This window comes from Neolamprologus brichardi, chromosome 2, assembly GCF_056152115.1.
Source record: "Neolamprologus brichardi isolate AB-2024 chromosome 2, ASM5615211v1, whole genome shotgun sequence".
Lineage (NCBI taxonomy): Eukaryota > Metazoa > Chordata > Actinopteri > Cichliformes > Cichlidae > Neolamprologus > Neolamprologus brichardi.
Window position 1 is genome coordinate 5,929,324 of NC_142105.1, and position 13,725 is coordinate 5,943,048.

The 13,725-nt window shown below is 37.4% G+C and overlaps 1 protein-coding gene across 5 annotated transcripts in view; it reads left to right on the forward strand.

Annotated features, from left to right (window-relative positions):
- Positions 1–13,725, forward strand: part of ldb2a (LIM domain binding 2a) — a 104,997-nt gene that overhangs the window by 70,989 nt on the left and 20,283 nt on the right. For all 5 annotated transcript variants that reach the window (XM_006798870.3, XM_006798871.3, XM_087846574.1 and 2 more), the window contains exon 4: positions 9,887–10,009. In XM_006798870.3, coding sequence (XP_006798933.1) covers positions 9,887–10,009 — 123 coding nt within the window. The remainder of the gene's footprint in view (positions 1–9,886; positions 10,010–13,725) is intronic.

Consider the following 13,725-nt stretch of genomic DNA (forward strand, 5'->3'; position numbering starts at 1 on the left):
GTGTGCTTTATAGTGTGGAAAATACGTTATACAGAAGAAAAGAATATATCGCAATATATATCGTTACCGCACATGCTTCAAATTATATCGCGATATGAATTTTAGGCCATATCGCCCAGCCCTACTGACAGCTGCTCACATCTACAGCACATCATTTTATAAATAAAACTTTAATGATAGGATCAGGTTATTAAGCATACTAGTGTTTTGCAGGAAGAAAGGGGGCAAAAAAACACCTGCATACTGTATATCACATAGAAGGATATATATTTTGTAAGTCCTATCTATAAAAAAAAGTTATGTTTGCATAGGTAGAGTGTATAAACATTGCATGAAGAAACCTGGTTTAATTGCTTGTGTGTTATGTTGGAGTACATTAACATGCAAGACTGCCTGCATTTAAGTTTGTAGCGAGGGGGCACATGAGGCCAGTGTTTCAGTCAATTTTGTATTCATGTAGTGGTTAGTGGTTGAGTGGAGGTTGGGTGTAGGTTGAGGGGGTCTCTTTGTGTTATCATATTAGTAAATGAGTAAACAATCCCAGTAACACAGGAATACAGGAAATATCTTTTAATGTTTTTCTGCAGTTCTGTAAACAAGTTTTTTCAAAAAGAATAACACCAACAACCCCCCCCCCCCCCCCCCCCCCCAAAAAAAAAAAAAAAACCAAACAAAAAAAAAAACCAAACCCTAATATATTACAAGTGTCCAATATTAACCATACAGAACGGGAACAGAACTGCCTCGGCCCGGTCAACAAAAAGCTAAATTTGATGCTTGCAGCGCTGCTCTCTTTTCATCTTCACCTAAATTGGATGAGAAGAATTAATTCATTAGAAAAAAAATTCCAATAACTGAGCGTGTTCTCCCTGAGCTCCCAGCAGCAGCAGCAGCGAGCCTGCAGCTCTGGAGGCCCGAATCTCAATCAGCTCTGCCTCGCCTCGCTTTCCTCTACCACCACCACCCTCCTCCCCACCATCCCTCTCCACCCTCCTCCTCCCCCCCGTCTCTCATCCTCCTCCCTGGCTTGCTGGCTCGCTCATTCTCCCTTTGCTCTCTACTCCACATCTCTCTCTCACTCACCCACCACCCCCTACCCCTGCACCCCCCCCCCCCCCCCACACACACACACACACACCCCTCATCCCTAGAGAAATCATCCCCAGCTCCCAACTCGCTCTCTTGCTCTCCCTCTCGCTCTCTCTGCCTATATCTGTCTCTTTCCTTTCCTGCTGCTACCTCTCTCCGTCTCTCAAAATTTCTAATTTTGAGCACAATGAAAGAATAATTTTGCTTTATTAAAAATTTCTTCTTGTTTTCATAGTTTCGGTCATCTTCCCAAACAGAAATAAAAACACTGTAGTTACAAATATAATTGATGAGTAGTCACTAAAATGAAAGAGTAAGATGATCAGAATGAATGCTTTCAGGGGCATTTCGTTCTTTTCATTGTAGACTAAATAGTGGATAGATAACAGAAAATTAGATAAAAAAAAAACAACAAAAACAAACCAAATATCCTTTGCTGAACAAAAACTAGTGATGTAGTGGTCCATGGTTAGCCTCCTGGGGTTTCTGTTGTGCCCCAGTGAATCCGACAGTTACTGTATTAAATAAACTTCCAGGTTTGTTTAATGCCTATTGTTATTAAAAACCTAAATATTAAAATTATGAACTGAGGTTGCACACAGGCTTCTCGGGTTGAATTGCATTTTCCTTCATTCTTAAGGTACATGCAGCATTTCCAGGATTGTATGTGTTCTAAATTTGGCTTTACCCGCAGGTAAGATGGTTAAAGTGCACGGCTCCTAAATGGGAATTTGTTCTCATAGATGGTTTGTATTTTGTTTCAGACACTGTTGATTGTTCGCTCCAGTACTTCTGTGACTGTTTTGCATCAACATGACCCATAGAGTATTAGTGTGACTGTGAGCTGTCAAACCACTGATATCAACTGAGGCATAACCCATTGTGTATAACTTACAAGTGGATTTATATGGAAACCTAAATGTAGTATTTTTGCTTAACATATTGTTTTGAAATAGTAAATAAATTACTTACTATTGCAGCAATAAATGACCAATTACACTCACTAATTATTGTTTAATGATTACATTTGATCATAATGTGGACAATCTGTGATGAAAAAAAGAGCAGGCAGCAGTATTTGAACAAGCTTAGTACAGTTTAATGAATTCATGTGTTCTTTTTTTTCCTTTACCTTTGTGTTGTTGCTAATCTCGTGCGGTGCTACAGACTAACGAACGGGTTGGGCTAGCAGGACACTAGAGTGGGTGGCTTTCTCCAGGGGCTGGTGGGCACTCTGTGGTGGGCTCACAAAGCAGCGAGGTGTTGACAAGGTGACACAGGGTGCCAATTTGACCAAGAACTCCCAACCTCCGAGCCACCCCAGGTATCCCAGCACCTCTATTCACTCTCTGCAGGCCTCGCTTTCCCTGACCAGTCTGTGTTAGCTCCGGGGGCACGGCCCTTGTTACCGGTGCCCAGCTGGGGGTTTGTGCATGCTGGGAGGTGAGCGAACAGCAAAAGGCGAAAAGGCGAGTTCGTGACACAGTGATCTCAGCTGAAGTAAATTTAATTCCCTGAGTGGATTTTTTTTTTCCTTGGTGAGAAATTGACTAGCTGATGTGTTATTCCTGATATATGCTTTGCTTTGAATGTGGCCAGCAGTGTCTCCGCACGTTTCTTATAATTGTATGTATTAATTGTGCATATCTATCAATATCCATTTATCGATGTCTGTGTTACAAGTCTTTATTTAATAATGGCTGTTGTTAAACAACAGAAGGAATAGTTAATGGTTACTGATGGTTACTATAGTTCTGAAAATATGTTCCAAAAAAGTCTGAAATTTTGTAAATCATAAATAAAAACAAACAACTGCATGTAAAAAATAAATAATTTTAATGCGACTCCAGCAGCCTACCTAAAATAGTTGGGACAGGAGTTTGTGTACCCCTGTGTCACCTCTTCTTTTAACAATACTGGATTACGTAAGGGTTTGGGAACTGATGAGGGTTTGTTTCAGGGTGCTTCTATGCCAAATGATTAAGCTAGGTGGCTAATATGTACTTACATATAAACGTGTTGGTAATACCTCTTTAGACACTTTTCTGTGATTATTTTAATGTTGGCTTGAATTTGTCTCTACCTGCAGACAAGATGGTTTGCAAAGTCGGGGTTCCTGCGACTCTCCGAGTGGTATGTCTGACTTATGGGAGCATCCCAGTTGAAAATTGTGATTGAGCACTCAGGATTTAGGACCTGTCACTTCAAATTGATTATTGCACTATTGTGGCTTTATGCTGCTGAAATGTATGTAGAATGTAGTTTTGATATAGTAGACAAGAACATAGCTGAACACAGCACATGTTATTCCAAATCTTATATACGTACTGTGTATCACAGAGCATTACTGGTGCCTTCACAAATGTTCCTATTACCAGTGACATGTACGCTCATGCAGCTCCATATCATCATTAATGTTGGCTTTGAGTTGTGTGCTAATAATGAACTGGATGGATAGTAAAAGTAAGATTGTCTGTTTACACAATGGTCTAGTTTCTTATCTATACCTATGGCCATTTGCATTTCAAGTGGAAGGAACAGCTTCATCCAAAGGGTTGCTGGGGTCTCCCTTAAAGATAGGGTGAGGATCCCAGCCAGTCACAAAACACTACTCTTACACATCAAAGGGAACTAATTGAGATGGTTCAGGTATCTGATTAGGATGCCTCCTAGGCACCTCCTAGGCACATCTAGTCGAGGTGTTTTGGGTATGTTGTACCAGAAAGACCCTGGAGCTGACTCAAGAGACCTCCTGGCTTGGGAATCTCTCAGTGTTCCCCCTTGGAAGAGCTAGAGAAAGTGACTTGGGAGAGGGAGGTCAGGTTTGCAAGTCATGAATATGCAACAGTTATTTACAGTTTATGTGTTGTGCTGCTATCGTAGACTTTAAAGTCAGGTGTGGTACGGATGCTACAACTTTGTGAGTGCTAACTCTGAATTCAACGGGAAAAAAATTCTAAATTGGAACTTGGGATTTCCAACTTAATGCTTCAATTGGATGCACTATTATGGATCCATGCTGCTGAAATATGTATACGTGACACTGTATACACTATAACACTAAAGGTGTTCAAGAGTCATATGCTCAAGTTATTAAGGTTCAGTGTTATCTTCAGTTTCTTCAGTTCAAGTGTGTGGTGTGTGTGTGTGTAGACAGTTATGTTGTTGTTAGTACTACTTGGGTAGTGTGTTGTATTAAGATCTCATAAGCTTATTTGTCCAGAGGCAACGCAGCTGTCACTATCAAATAAGTTGGGTGCATCGTGGCTGGGGATGTTGAATCCTGGCTTGCTACAATTGGATGAACTCGTCACTTAGAAACAGACTCCATTTAAAAAAGGAAACCTGAACAAGGCAGTGAAAATATCCTGCATTGTATTTGTATTGTACAGCAACTTCATCACCATTAGTGACCATGTTTCTCTTGCTCTTCATATGCAACAACGTAATTCAGTTTACAATGAATTCAGTGAACTGGACTAAGAATCATATCCATAGGCAAATAATATACATTTTGTGAACAATAGCCACAATGATCCAGTTCTCACTGAAATGTTAGAATGCATCTCATTGCAAAAAGAGGGAAAATACAAATGTGTTTTGCGATGCTACTTACCCAAAGACCACTTATACTAGGACAGAAACTAAAACTCAAAAACTAGTTTCTACAGTTTAAGATAAACATCTCCGATTGGTTTGTGATAGAGTGTAATTTTGTGAACCACACAAAATTACTGCTAATGCTTGCTGTGCTAACCCAGTTAGTTAATTCACTGGAGATTCATAATCCAAAAAAGAAGTACATCAGCATCAAAACAAAAAGCATCCTTCTATCCCAACAAGCAAAGGAGTAAAACTCAACTTTATGTCGTCAACCATGAGCTCAAACGATAGACTCAAGTTCATAAATACTAGCTTGTTGTAGTGCCACCTACTGACCTTTTTGTGGAACAGCAGAATTAATCTGCTGTATAAAATATATATAAGTCAATTTTATGCAGGTTATATGTAGAATGTGGTTTGCGATGGTCTTCCTATAATAAGCAAAAAAAATGTTTTCTGTGGGACAGCATGTATTTATAAATGTATATATCGTATACCACTGAGCCTTAATGGTGCCTTCACAAGTGTTTATATTACCAGTGGCATGTACAGTAATGCACACTAATGCATGTTGCTCATTAGCTTGATGGATAATCTTTTCTTCAATTCTCTTAAATTTCCTAAACCAGCTGTATCTTTACCTTTTCAGTGTTGGTTTAGAGACTTTTTTTGCACTACTTGGTATTTTTTGCACCTGCCATCTTTAACTGGGATTTTACATTTACAATATTTAACATCTCAAGTTTTAATTTCATGATGATTACTATAATACATTTGCAAAGGTTTTTTTCCCCATTACATTTTATTCACCTCTGTACTTTTTTCACTAGGGTCCATGAGATTATATACATTTCAACCTCTATTCAAAGCCAGAAGAGGCAGTCAGGGAACATGGGGATAGAATAGGAGGGGATATCACAACTAGCCAGCAGTCAAACTGACAGTACTGCAGTTGCCTCTTAATAGCAAAGCCACTGAGAGATCCCAATGAAATGCTGTTCTTAAGTTTAAAATATAATCTGCAGCACACACGTTATAATTATCATAAATAAAATGTGTTTGTTGATTTAAAAGTTAATTTCAGCTATTAAATTAGGCCCACAGTTGGAAGGTGATTATAATTTTCATGGAGAATATTAAAATATCCTGGGGCAACATAAGAATATATGTATGTTTTACTTTAAGGCTGTAATTGCTGATCATTTTCGTTATTGATTAATTGATCAATCACCTGGTCTTTAAAATGTCAACAAAATGACTAAATGTTGTAGTAGCTGTAGTAGAAAATTAATAATCCCAGTAGATGTTTACATAGGAGGCAGTTTCTGAGTGACTGATTTATTTCTTATGCAGACTTAACATATATCTAATATAACACACTTTATTCACGTGTACGTATTACTAACAGCATTTCTACAGACTTCTCAGTAGTTACTAATCATGTTGAGTTAGAGAACTATAACCAATGTCAGCAGTTTGTCGCTAAAATATATTTTACTTTAGCCAGCTCTGATCTTGTTCATATTCACCAGAAGTAGTTATCAGGTCTTATATTAATCGATTTAATGACCTTCAGCTCCTCTGTTATTAATGATTGCCAGGTTAGGGTACAGTATTGAATATTGTCTCGGCAGCAGGACGTTGTTATTCTTTCTTGCTCTTTTGAGCTGGAGATCCCCTGATCTCAGCCCCGTTGTGTGGAAGATTTATGACTCTGCTCTTAAATCAATGGGGACTCTCTGCGAGGGGCCGTACCATTTAATGGACCACTTTTTAATTTAAGGGGATTTTCCTTCTTTTAGTTTTCATAAGGGAACACTTTTTGGCTAAAAATAAATGGTTACAACCATGCTGAGAAATATTAGATTTTAACCGATTGACTTTCACTATGGTGAAATAAATAGCTTTGTATGATTGAATCTATTCTGGAATCTGTGGGAAAAAAGAAAGCCTTCCTTGGCTGCATTTGTGGTTAATATAGCGTCTCTGCACCAGTGCCACTAAGATAAATTCCTGCACATTTATGGCGCTTGGCAATTAACGGGATTCCTATTCTGGTTCTGATTTAGGCAGCTTACCAATTTATTTATCAGTTTCAGGGAGGCAGAAAGCTTGCAGAGAGAAATAGGAGCAATAGTAGATGCAGTGCTAAGGACACTGTTGGCACTATGGAAAGAGGAATCAATAGTGCATTGTTATTTCACTGTAGGCTACAGCACCTGGAACGCATCAGAAGATACCGGCTCACTAGTAAACACAATTCAAGTTATTTAACTGCTGGTGGGTAAATTACACAAATCTACTAAAAGCAGACTCCCAGGAATGATGTAAAAGAGATTCCTGTTTCCCTTAAATTGGCCTATTATATATAATATTTGGGCTTTTAATAGGTTTCATAAGCCCAGGGGGTAAAAACCTATATGCTACAGAGTGACAATGATGCATTTTATTTCAAAGGAGGAAAAGAAAGAAAAGACCAAAGGTAACATTTATGAGGGATTTTTTTTTGTTTTTGTTCTTTTCTTTTTTTTTAACATTCAGCAGCGGTTTAAAGAGGCAGTTTACAACTGTCATACTCATAATGCAAAATGGTCTGGGTACCTAGAGGTCAGTGATTAATTACTTTGGACTTATGTGGTAGGAAGTGTAAACTATTTCTAAATGCAGATGTTTAATACATTTAATTTTCAATATACTTTTTTTTAACACTTATTCAATGTCTGTAGTTTTAAAGTAAAATATAATGTGATACAGTATATGTCAAAAGTTAAATGAGTTAGGCAAGTTGGTCACATAACTGCATTTTTAGGTAATCAAGAACGTTTGTTTTTAAATCTGTCTATTTGAAATCTTTATGGAAGACATCAGTTTATCCTAAAATGTAAATATAATCCCTAAATTTGCAAATACATAGTTTTACTTCTGTTTGAAGCTATTTTTATTTCAGTCTGTTACGTGCTGTGATGTGTCCCTGCTTTCCCTTTCAACTCTAAGGTCAGCCACTGGACAAACTGCTGTTGGAATTAAACTTAAATAAATAAAGAGAGTTGTCACTGTCCATTAAACACCACAGATTATTTCCAAACATTGCTGTAGTCAAATCCACTCTTATCTAGCCCAGACAAGCCTATTATCAGACGATGCAGATCCCTTAAACACGTTTACACATAAAACCACTGTATCAGCGTTTTTGTGACAGTTGTGTCAATCACTGAAAGAAAATCACAAGTTTTTCATTTACTATATAAAGTTTAAGACCAATTTGGAGCATAGACACAGACCAAGAGTTTGGTCTTGTTTGAGTAAATTAAAACCAAATTTTGAAATAAATAAATAAATAATCTCTTTACTATGCAGAAGAAGACACATCAAGAAATCCAGTATTGCAGCTCAGCAACCAGTAAGCGTAAATAGAAGAATATTTACAATCCAGTAAATACTTTATCTTAGTTATTCCTTGAGTACACACTAATCATGGCAGGTCTGACTTCATGCACCGTGCCCATTAACAAGTGGATTGAAGTGCAAACTTTCCAAAAACTAAAGTCTGCATGAAGATCTAAAAGCTTGTTTCCGTCAGTTGTTTATGCTCTTATGCTTTTATGAAATTGGAGAAAACGAGAATAAAGTTAGAGAAAAATGTATTTTTTTAAAAGTCAGGGGTCAAGCCAAATATGAAAAAAAAACTGTAGTTCAACATGTATATTATTGTACAGTGTCAGAAATTAAAGAATACCAGAAGTTTATAATCCGGGACAAAAGTGTGGAGGTTTTTTCCACATTCAGAAATTGTGTATGTTGTAACTTTATTGCAGTTTATTGCTTGATAACAGAATTTTGGTTATTTTGTAAGTGATTTAAGTGTCAGCCACATGTTTAGTGAGAGCTGTTAATTATAGATTTAATTTTCTGCTAAACGGGAGCATTTAACAGGTATTTTCATTAGAAAACTGTGTTTCCCAGAATCCTTTATGGTAGACGAAAGTTACTCTGGGTTTAGCTAGCAAAAGAAAGTTTTCGGGAAGCCATTATATGTTGCTCTGATGTCGAGCAGTTTATTTGTTGTACATTCCCCTTTTTGAAGCCTTATATAAAGACTATCGTTTCTACAACTGATGTCCGATCCATTTTTTTTGGCTAAGTGGATTCGCCACAATAGTGTATGTTGTACATATTTATATATATACATCACACATGCATTACGGGTCTTTCATTCTAAAATGAAACTTTTTCTAAACTGGAATATTTTAATTCCCTTTGGTTGGGTTGGTTGCACATTATGCATTATCCACATGTTTAGTTAAGACAGCAGAGAAGCAGCTCTGCATTCAGGGAGTTTTCTTATTGTTTTTTGTGCTTGAGTTTCTATTTATTCTTCTTTAACTGAGTGTGTTGGCACGTGACCAGCAGAGGTGGGTGGGTGGGTGGGAACTGGAAGGGGAGGTTGTGGTGGTGGTAGTGAAGGGGTGGGGGTGCAGTATGGCCGCTAGCCTCTTTCTTGTTGATCCTCAGGAGACCATCTGCGCTGGGGGCATTGATTAGAGTGTGTCTGGTGGGATTACATCTTTGCTGTTGCCATGCCAACTAATCAGCTGATTTTTTTTCCCCCCCTCGCTCTGTCTGTCTCTCCATTTCTCTCTCTCTCTCCTCTCTATGCCTGGTTGTCACAGCAACAAAATACGGGAGAAGCGCAAGGGCCCCGGCAAGCGCTGAATTCAGCTAAAGGGGCGAAAAAATGTTTTTTCCCCCGCTCTCTCTCTCGCTCTCTCTCTGTCTCCTCCTAATTGGCAACTCTCTCTGACCTGAAGTTCTTTTGTCTCTGGCGTAAACACACCCCTCTCCAGATTACATTTATTTTCACATTTTAGAAATAGCTGGATGGTTGAGAGGCCCAAGGACAGATGCTGTGAATGAGGGAAGCGAGCTGAGTAAATATTGGGAGCATAATAGCTCGCAACATACTACAAAGTCCTTGAACGAATTCCAAAAATGAGACAAAACACTTCCAGCATTTTATTTTTTTTAAATTTTTTTGTTAAATCAAAATCGTTCCTGGCCAATAAACATCGATTCCTGTTTTTCGTTCGTGTCCAAATCGGCTGGTTGTTGCCTGCCAACCTGTTCAAGATTATTGAAAGAGATATCAGGCTGAGGAAAAATATAAAGTAACACTAACTATGTGATCTTTTTCCAGGTTTGTACAGAGGGTCGCTTGATACTGGAGTTTGCCTTTGATGATCTGATGAGGATCAAGACGTGGCACTTTACCATCCGGCAGTACCGAGAGCTCATCCCCCGCAGTATCCTGGCCATGCACGTGAGTTTGACATCATTAACACGCGACAAAACCCCCCACATGTGCCCGTTTTAGGTGTCACTTTTTGAATACTAACGAGGGTCCCTGCACTCTGCTGAGACACTTTTTAGAAGCTGTTCATGAGCATATGAAATTTAAACGCCAACAAAGCAGTTTGGAAGGATTTTTGCAAACCAATTTATTTGCAGACATCAAAGGCCACCAAGGATAAAAAAAGGGCCCTTGTCTGAAAAAGGAGAGAGAGAGAGAGAGAGAGAGGGAAAAAAACAAGGTCGAATGAATAATCTGCTTAATTCCACTAAGTGTAACACACATTTAGTAACTGGAGCTGTGGAGTATAGCTGGAGCGAGCAGAAGGTCTTCTGTTGCCAAATGAATTTGAACTGAAATTGTACTTAGCAGCGTAAAAACAAGAGATTTCACAAATAAACAAAGCCAAATGATGTACGCCTGAATACTAGCTTCAGCGTTATACAATGAGGCTTTTATATGTTTTAAGGGCCCTAGATTTGTAAAGCTCTCTTAAGCACCTCCCAGACATGCTCATCTTTACATGAATGTGATTCTACATATCTATCTCCATAGGAAGACCCACCTGGTCAATTTCAGGTCAGAGTTATAGTAGAAGTCTTACAAAGTAACATTAACGAAAACGCTCCACATGTTTAATTTGAACACAGAAGGGCAAGGTTGAACATTCAAAGAGGAATTAAAGGTCAGTGTCATAATGTGTTCCATCTTTTATTCCATCTTATGCTTATAACATTAGATAAGTCTGTGTTTTTTCCAGCATTTTGAAAGCAGGGGAAAAAAGGTGAAGAAAATGCACTTCAGACTGACAACTGTGCATTAGAGGCACAAAAGGAAAGAAAAATTGGGCAAAAAGCAGAAAAAAGTCAGAGAAAAAAAACTAATTTATATATATATAAATAAATATATATAATATATATGTATGTATATGTATGTATATGTATATATATATATATATATGTATATATGTATGTGTATATATATATGTATATGTGTGTATATATATATATATATGTATGTGTGTGTGTGTGTGTGTGTGTGTGTGTGTGTGTGTGTGTGTGTGTGTGTGTGTGTGTGTGATTTCTCTTTGCTTTTTTCTCTTTCTTATGAGTTTCTTTCCATATTAACCATGAACAGATACAAATTTTCCTTTTTTCCCTCATAAATTTCCCTTTGCTTTCTGGCAAGTGTTTTCTAGAAAGTTTATGACTTTAATCTTAAAAAGTCCCTTGATTTTTTCTTACTTTCGTTAAGGAAAAAAAAAAAGCCATTTTCATTCTGGACTTAACAACAGACAGCATAGTTTTCCACCTAATTGATGAGAGAATTGTGAGCCGAGCATCCATTGCACCCACTGTGGTCATTAATGACATCTTCAGTGGCAAAACAAGTTTTAAAATCTAGCTGTGAGGGAACAGAGTGCACTGTTTTCCTTCAGATCATTAAAGTTTTCAATCCCCGCTGTCTTAACATCAGTGATGCCGCCTCCATACACATATGAAATACTAAATATCACACACGCATGTTGCTCTTTCTGTTAATGTCATGTCTGAAAAAAGGTTGTAAGGAGCATGTCTTAATGATAAAAGCCACCATTAATGGATGAAGTCAGGGGTGTTTAAAGGTTTTGTGTTTCCTCTTAAAGAAAATTGTTATTAAAGCAAAAGTTATAGTGGGTATTTGCGGATTTTCCTTTTCATCAGTGATATTTACATTTGTGATGCATTGGCCATCTCCCATTTGTTTGATAAGTAAAATGGGATTCATTACTTTAACATTCTCTTTTTACACATTGGAGCTAAAGGTGTACGTAAGAGGCAAACTCTTTTTTTGGCCAAATCTTCATATGAATTTCACTCACCAATAAATTGGCCCCTCTGGGTATTCACTTTAATTCCTGGAGAGTGGGATATTGTGGGGTATTGTGGGTTCTGGCCAGATCTTTGGTGATTTGTGTGTGAGTGTGAGTTCGCTCTTTTGATCACTGCCTGGACTAATGAAAGCAGATACAGGCACATGGGAGTCAGAATAGGAAAGCTGAAACTGTAGATACTAGTACAGATGTAGTGTAAAGGACCATGTTTTGAAGTGAGCTGAGCTACTGCTGCTTTTTTCTCTCATTTCTCGTGAGGAAGAATTTGGAAAAGAAATAAAGTTTGTTCTTAGCGTAATTTTTAGAAGTTAGCCAGCAATTAATATTAACCATTCCCCACCAACTGATCAAATCAAATATAGGATAGAATAGAATAGAATTCAACTTTATTGTCATTGCACATGCACAGGTACAGGGCAACAAAATGCAGTTTGCATCCATCCAGAAGTGCTTTAGCCATGATATAGATATATTACAATATATTTTAACAATAATATAGATATGTAAGTATATTACAGAAATGGGTCTATTATGGTATGTTATAGTGTACACTGTATGAAGTATGTTGTGAATATTTTATAACTATAAGTATGTACAGGCTGTACATCTTAATGTGTTTACGTAGAAATAAGATCAAGTTCAGCAACATCTAAAAGGTGTATTTCAACTTAAGTTAACCAGTGCAGACAAGCACAAAGAAGTACACTAAAGGCTTTTAAAACCTGAATTAATAGTTTGCTAGAATTTAGCAGGATAAAGGTGGGTACACCAGTAATCACTGGGACCCAGGTGTGTTTCAGTTTTCGTGCGTGCAGTTCAGAAAGATGATAATAATGAAGCCAACAAAATTCTTCTGCAAAATCTTTAAAGCTGTATTTTATAGTTCCTGCAAAGTCCACTCAACGCAGAAGCTATCAGAAGCAAACCTTTCTCTTTTTTCTGTTTCTTTTTGCTTAAATTTTACTTGTACTTTTATTCCTGTGTTTGTTTTAATGATGGCTTTTAGGAGCGCCATTACAGAGGCCACTCATTTACTTGAATGACAGGTGTATCAGCTTATTATTCAGGTCTTGTTCCGCCATCGTGACTGCCAGCAGTGAAGCTAAATCTTCAGAAACTGGTTGATGAAGTTGTTTGTTTCTAGTTTAGATTGAAATGTATGTTTTAAAAAAGCACCGTCGTATCCTGATCATTTAGTTTTCAATATGTTCCATCTCCACTGTTGAAATATTAGGGACAGACACATATTCATACAGAGTTAGGAGTAATTGTACCCATCATACCAAGCGCCCTATAAACAGTGCTGTATTATAAGTAATCAAAACATCATTTTGTTGTTATGCCTCGTCAAGGACAGATTTATGTTTGGCCGCTGTGTTTAAAACTACATCTGGAAACTTTTGAGTTCTATTATAATAATTTGCATCAGCTTTTTTGAATTGATCTTTAATTGTAATGCATTAATCTACACTAGCTTGCAATTTTATCAGTGAAATCAGCAAATATTTGTCTGATAAATGTTTTTTTTGCTGAAGAAATAAGGGACGATAAAAATGGAAATGTTCTTTTAAAATAAAGGCAACTCATAACTAATTACAATCAATGAATAAATGGACTTGCATCAGTGGTGGAAAGTAGATGTCCATGTTGTGGGAGTATGACAAATATACAATAACGCAAATATTGTGGGGACAACTCATAAATGCACAGTAACTCCCATGAAATGGCTATTGCAGAATCTATAGTGCATAAGGAGACATATACTATATGCACTGTTTGTTTTGATACAGTGCATTGTTTGAGTAAAATTAAT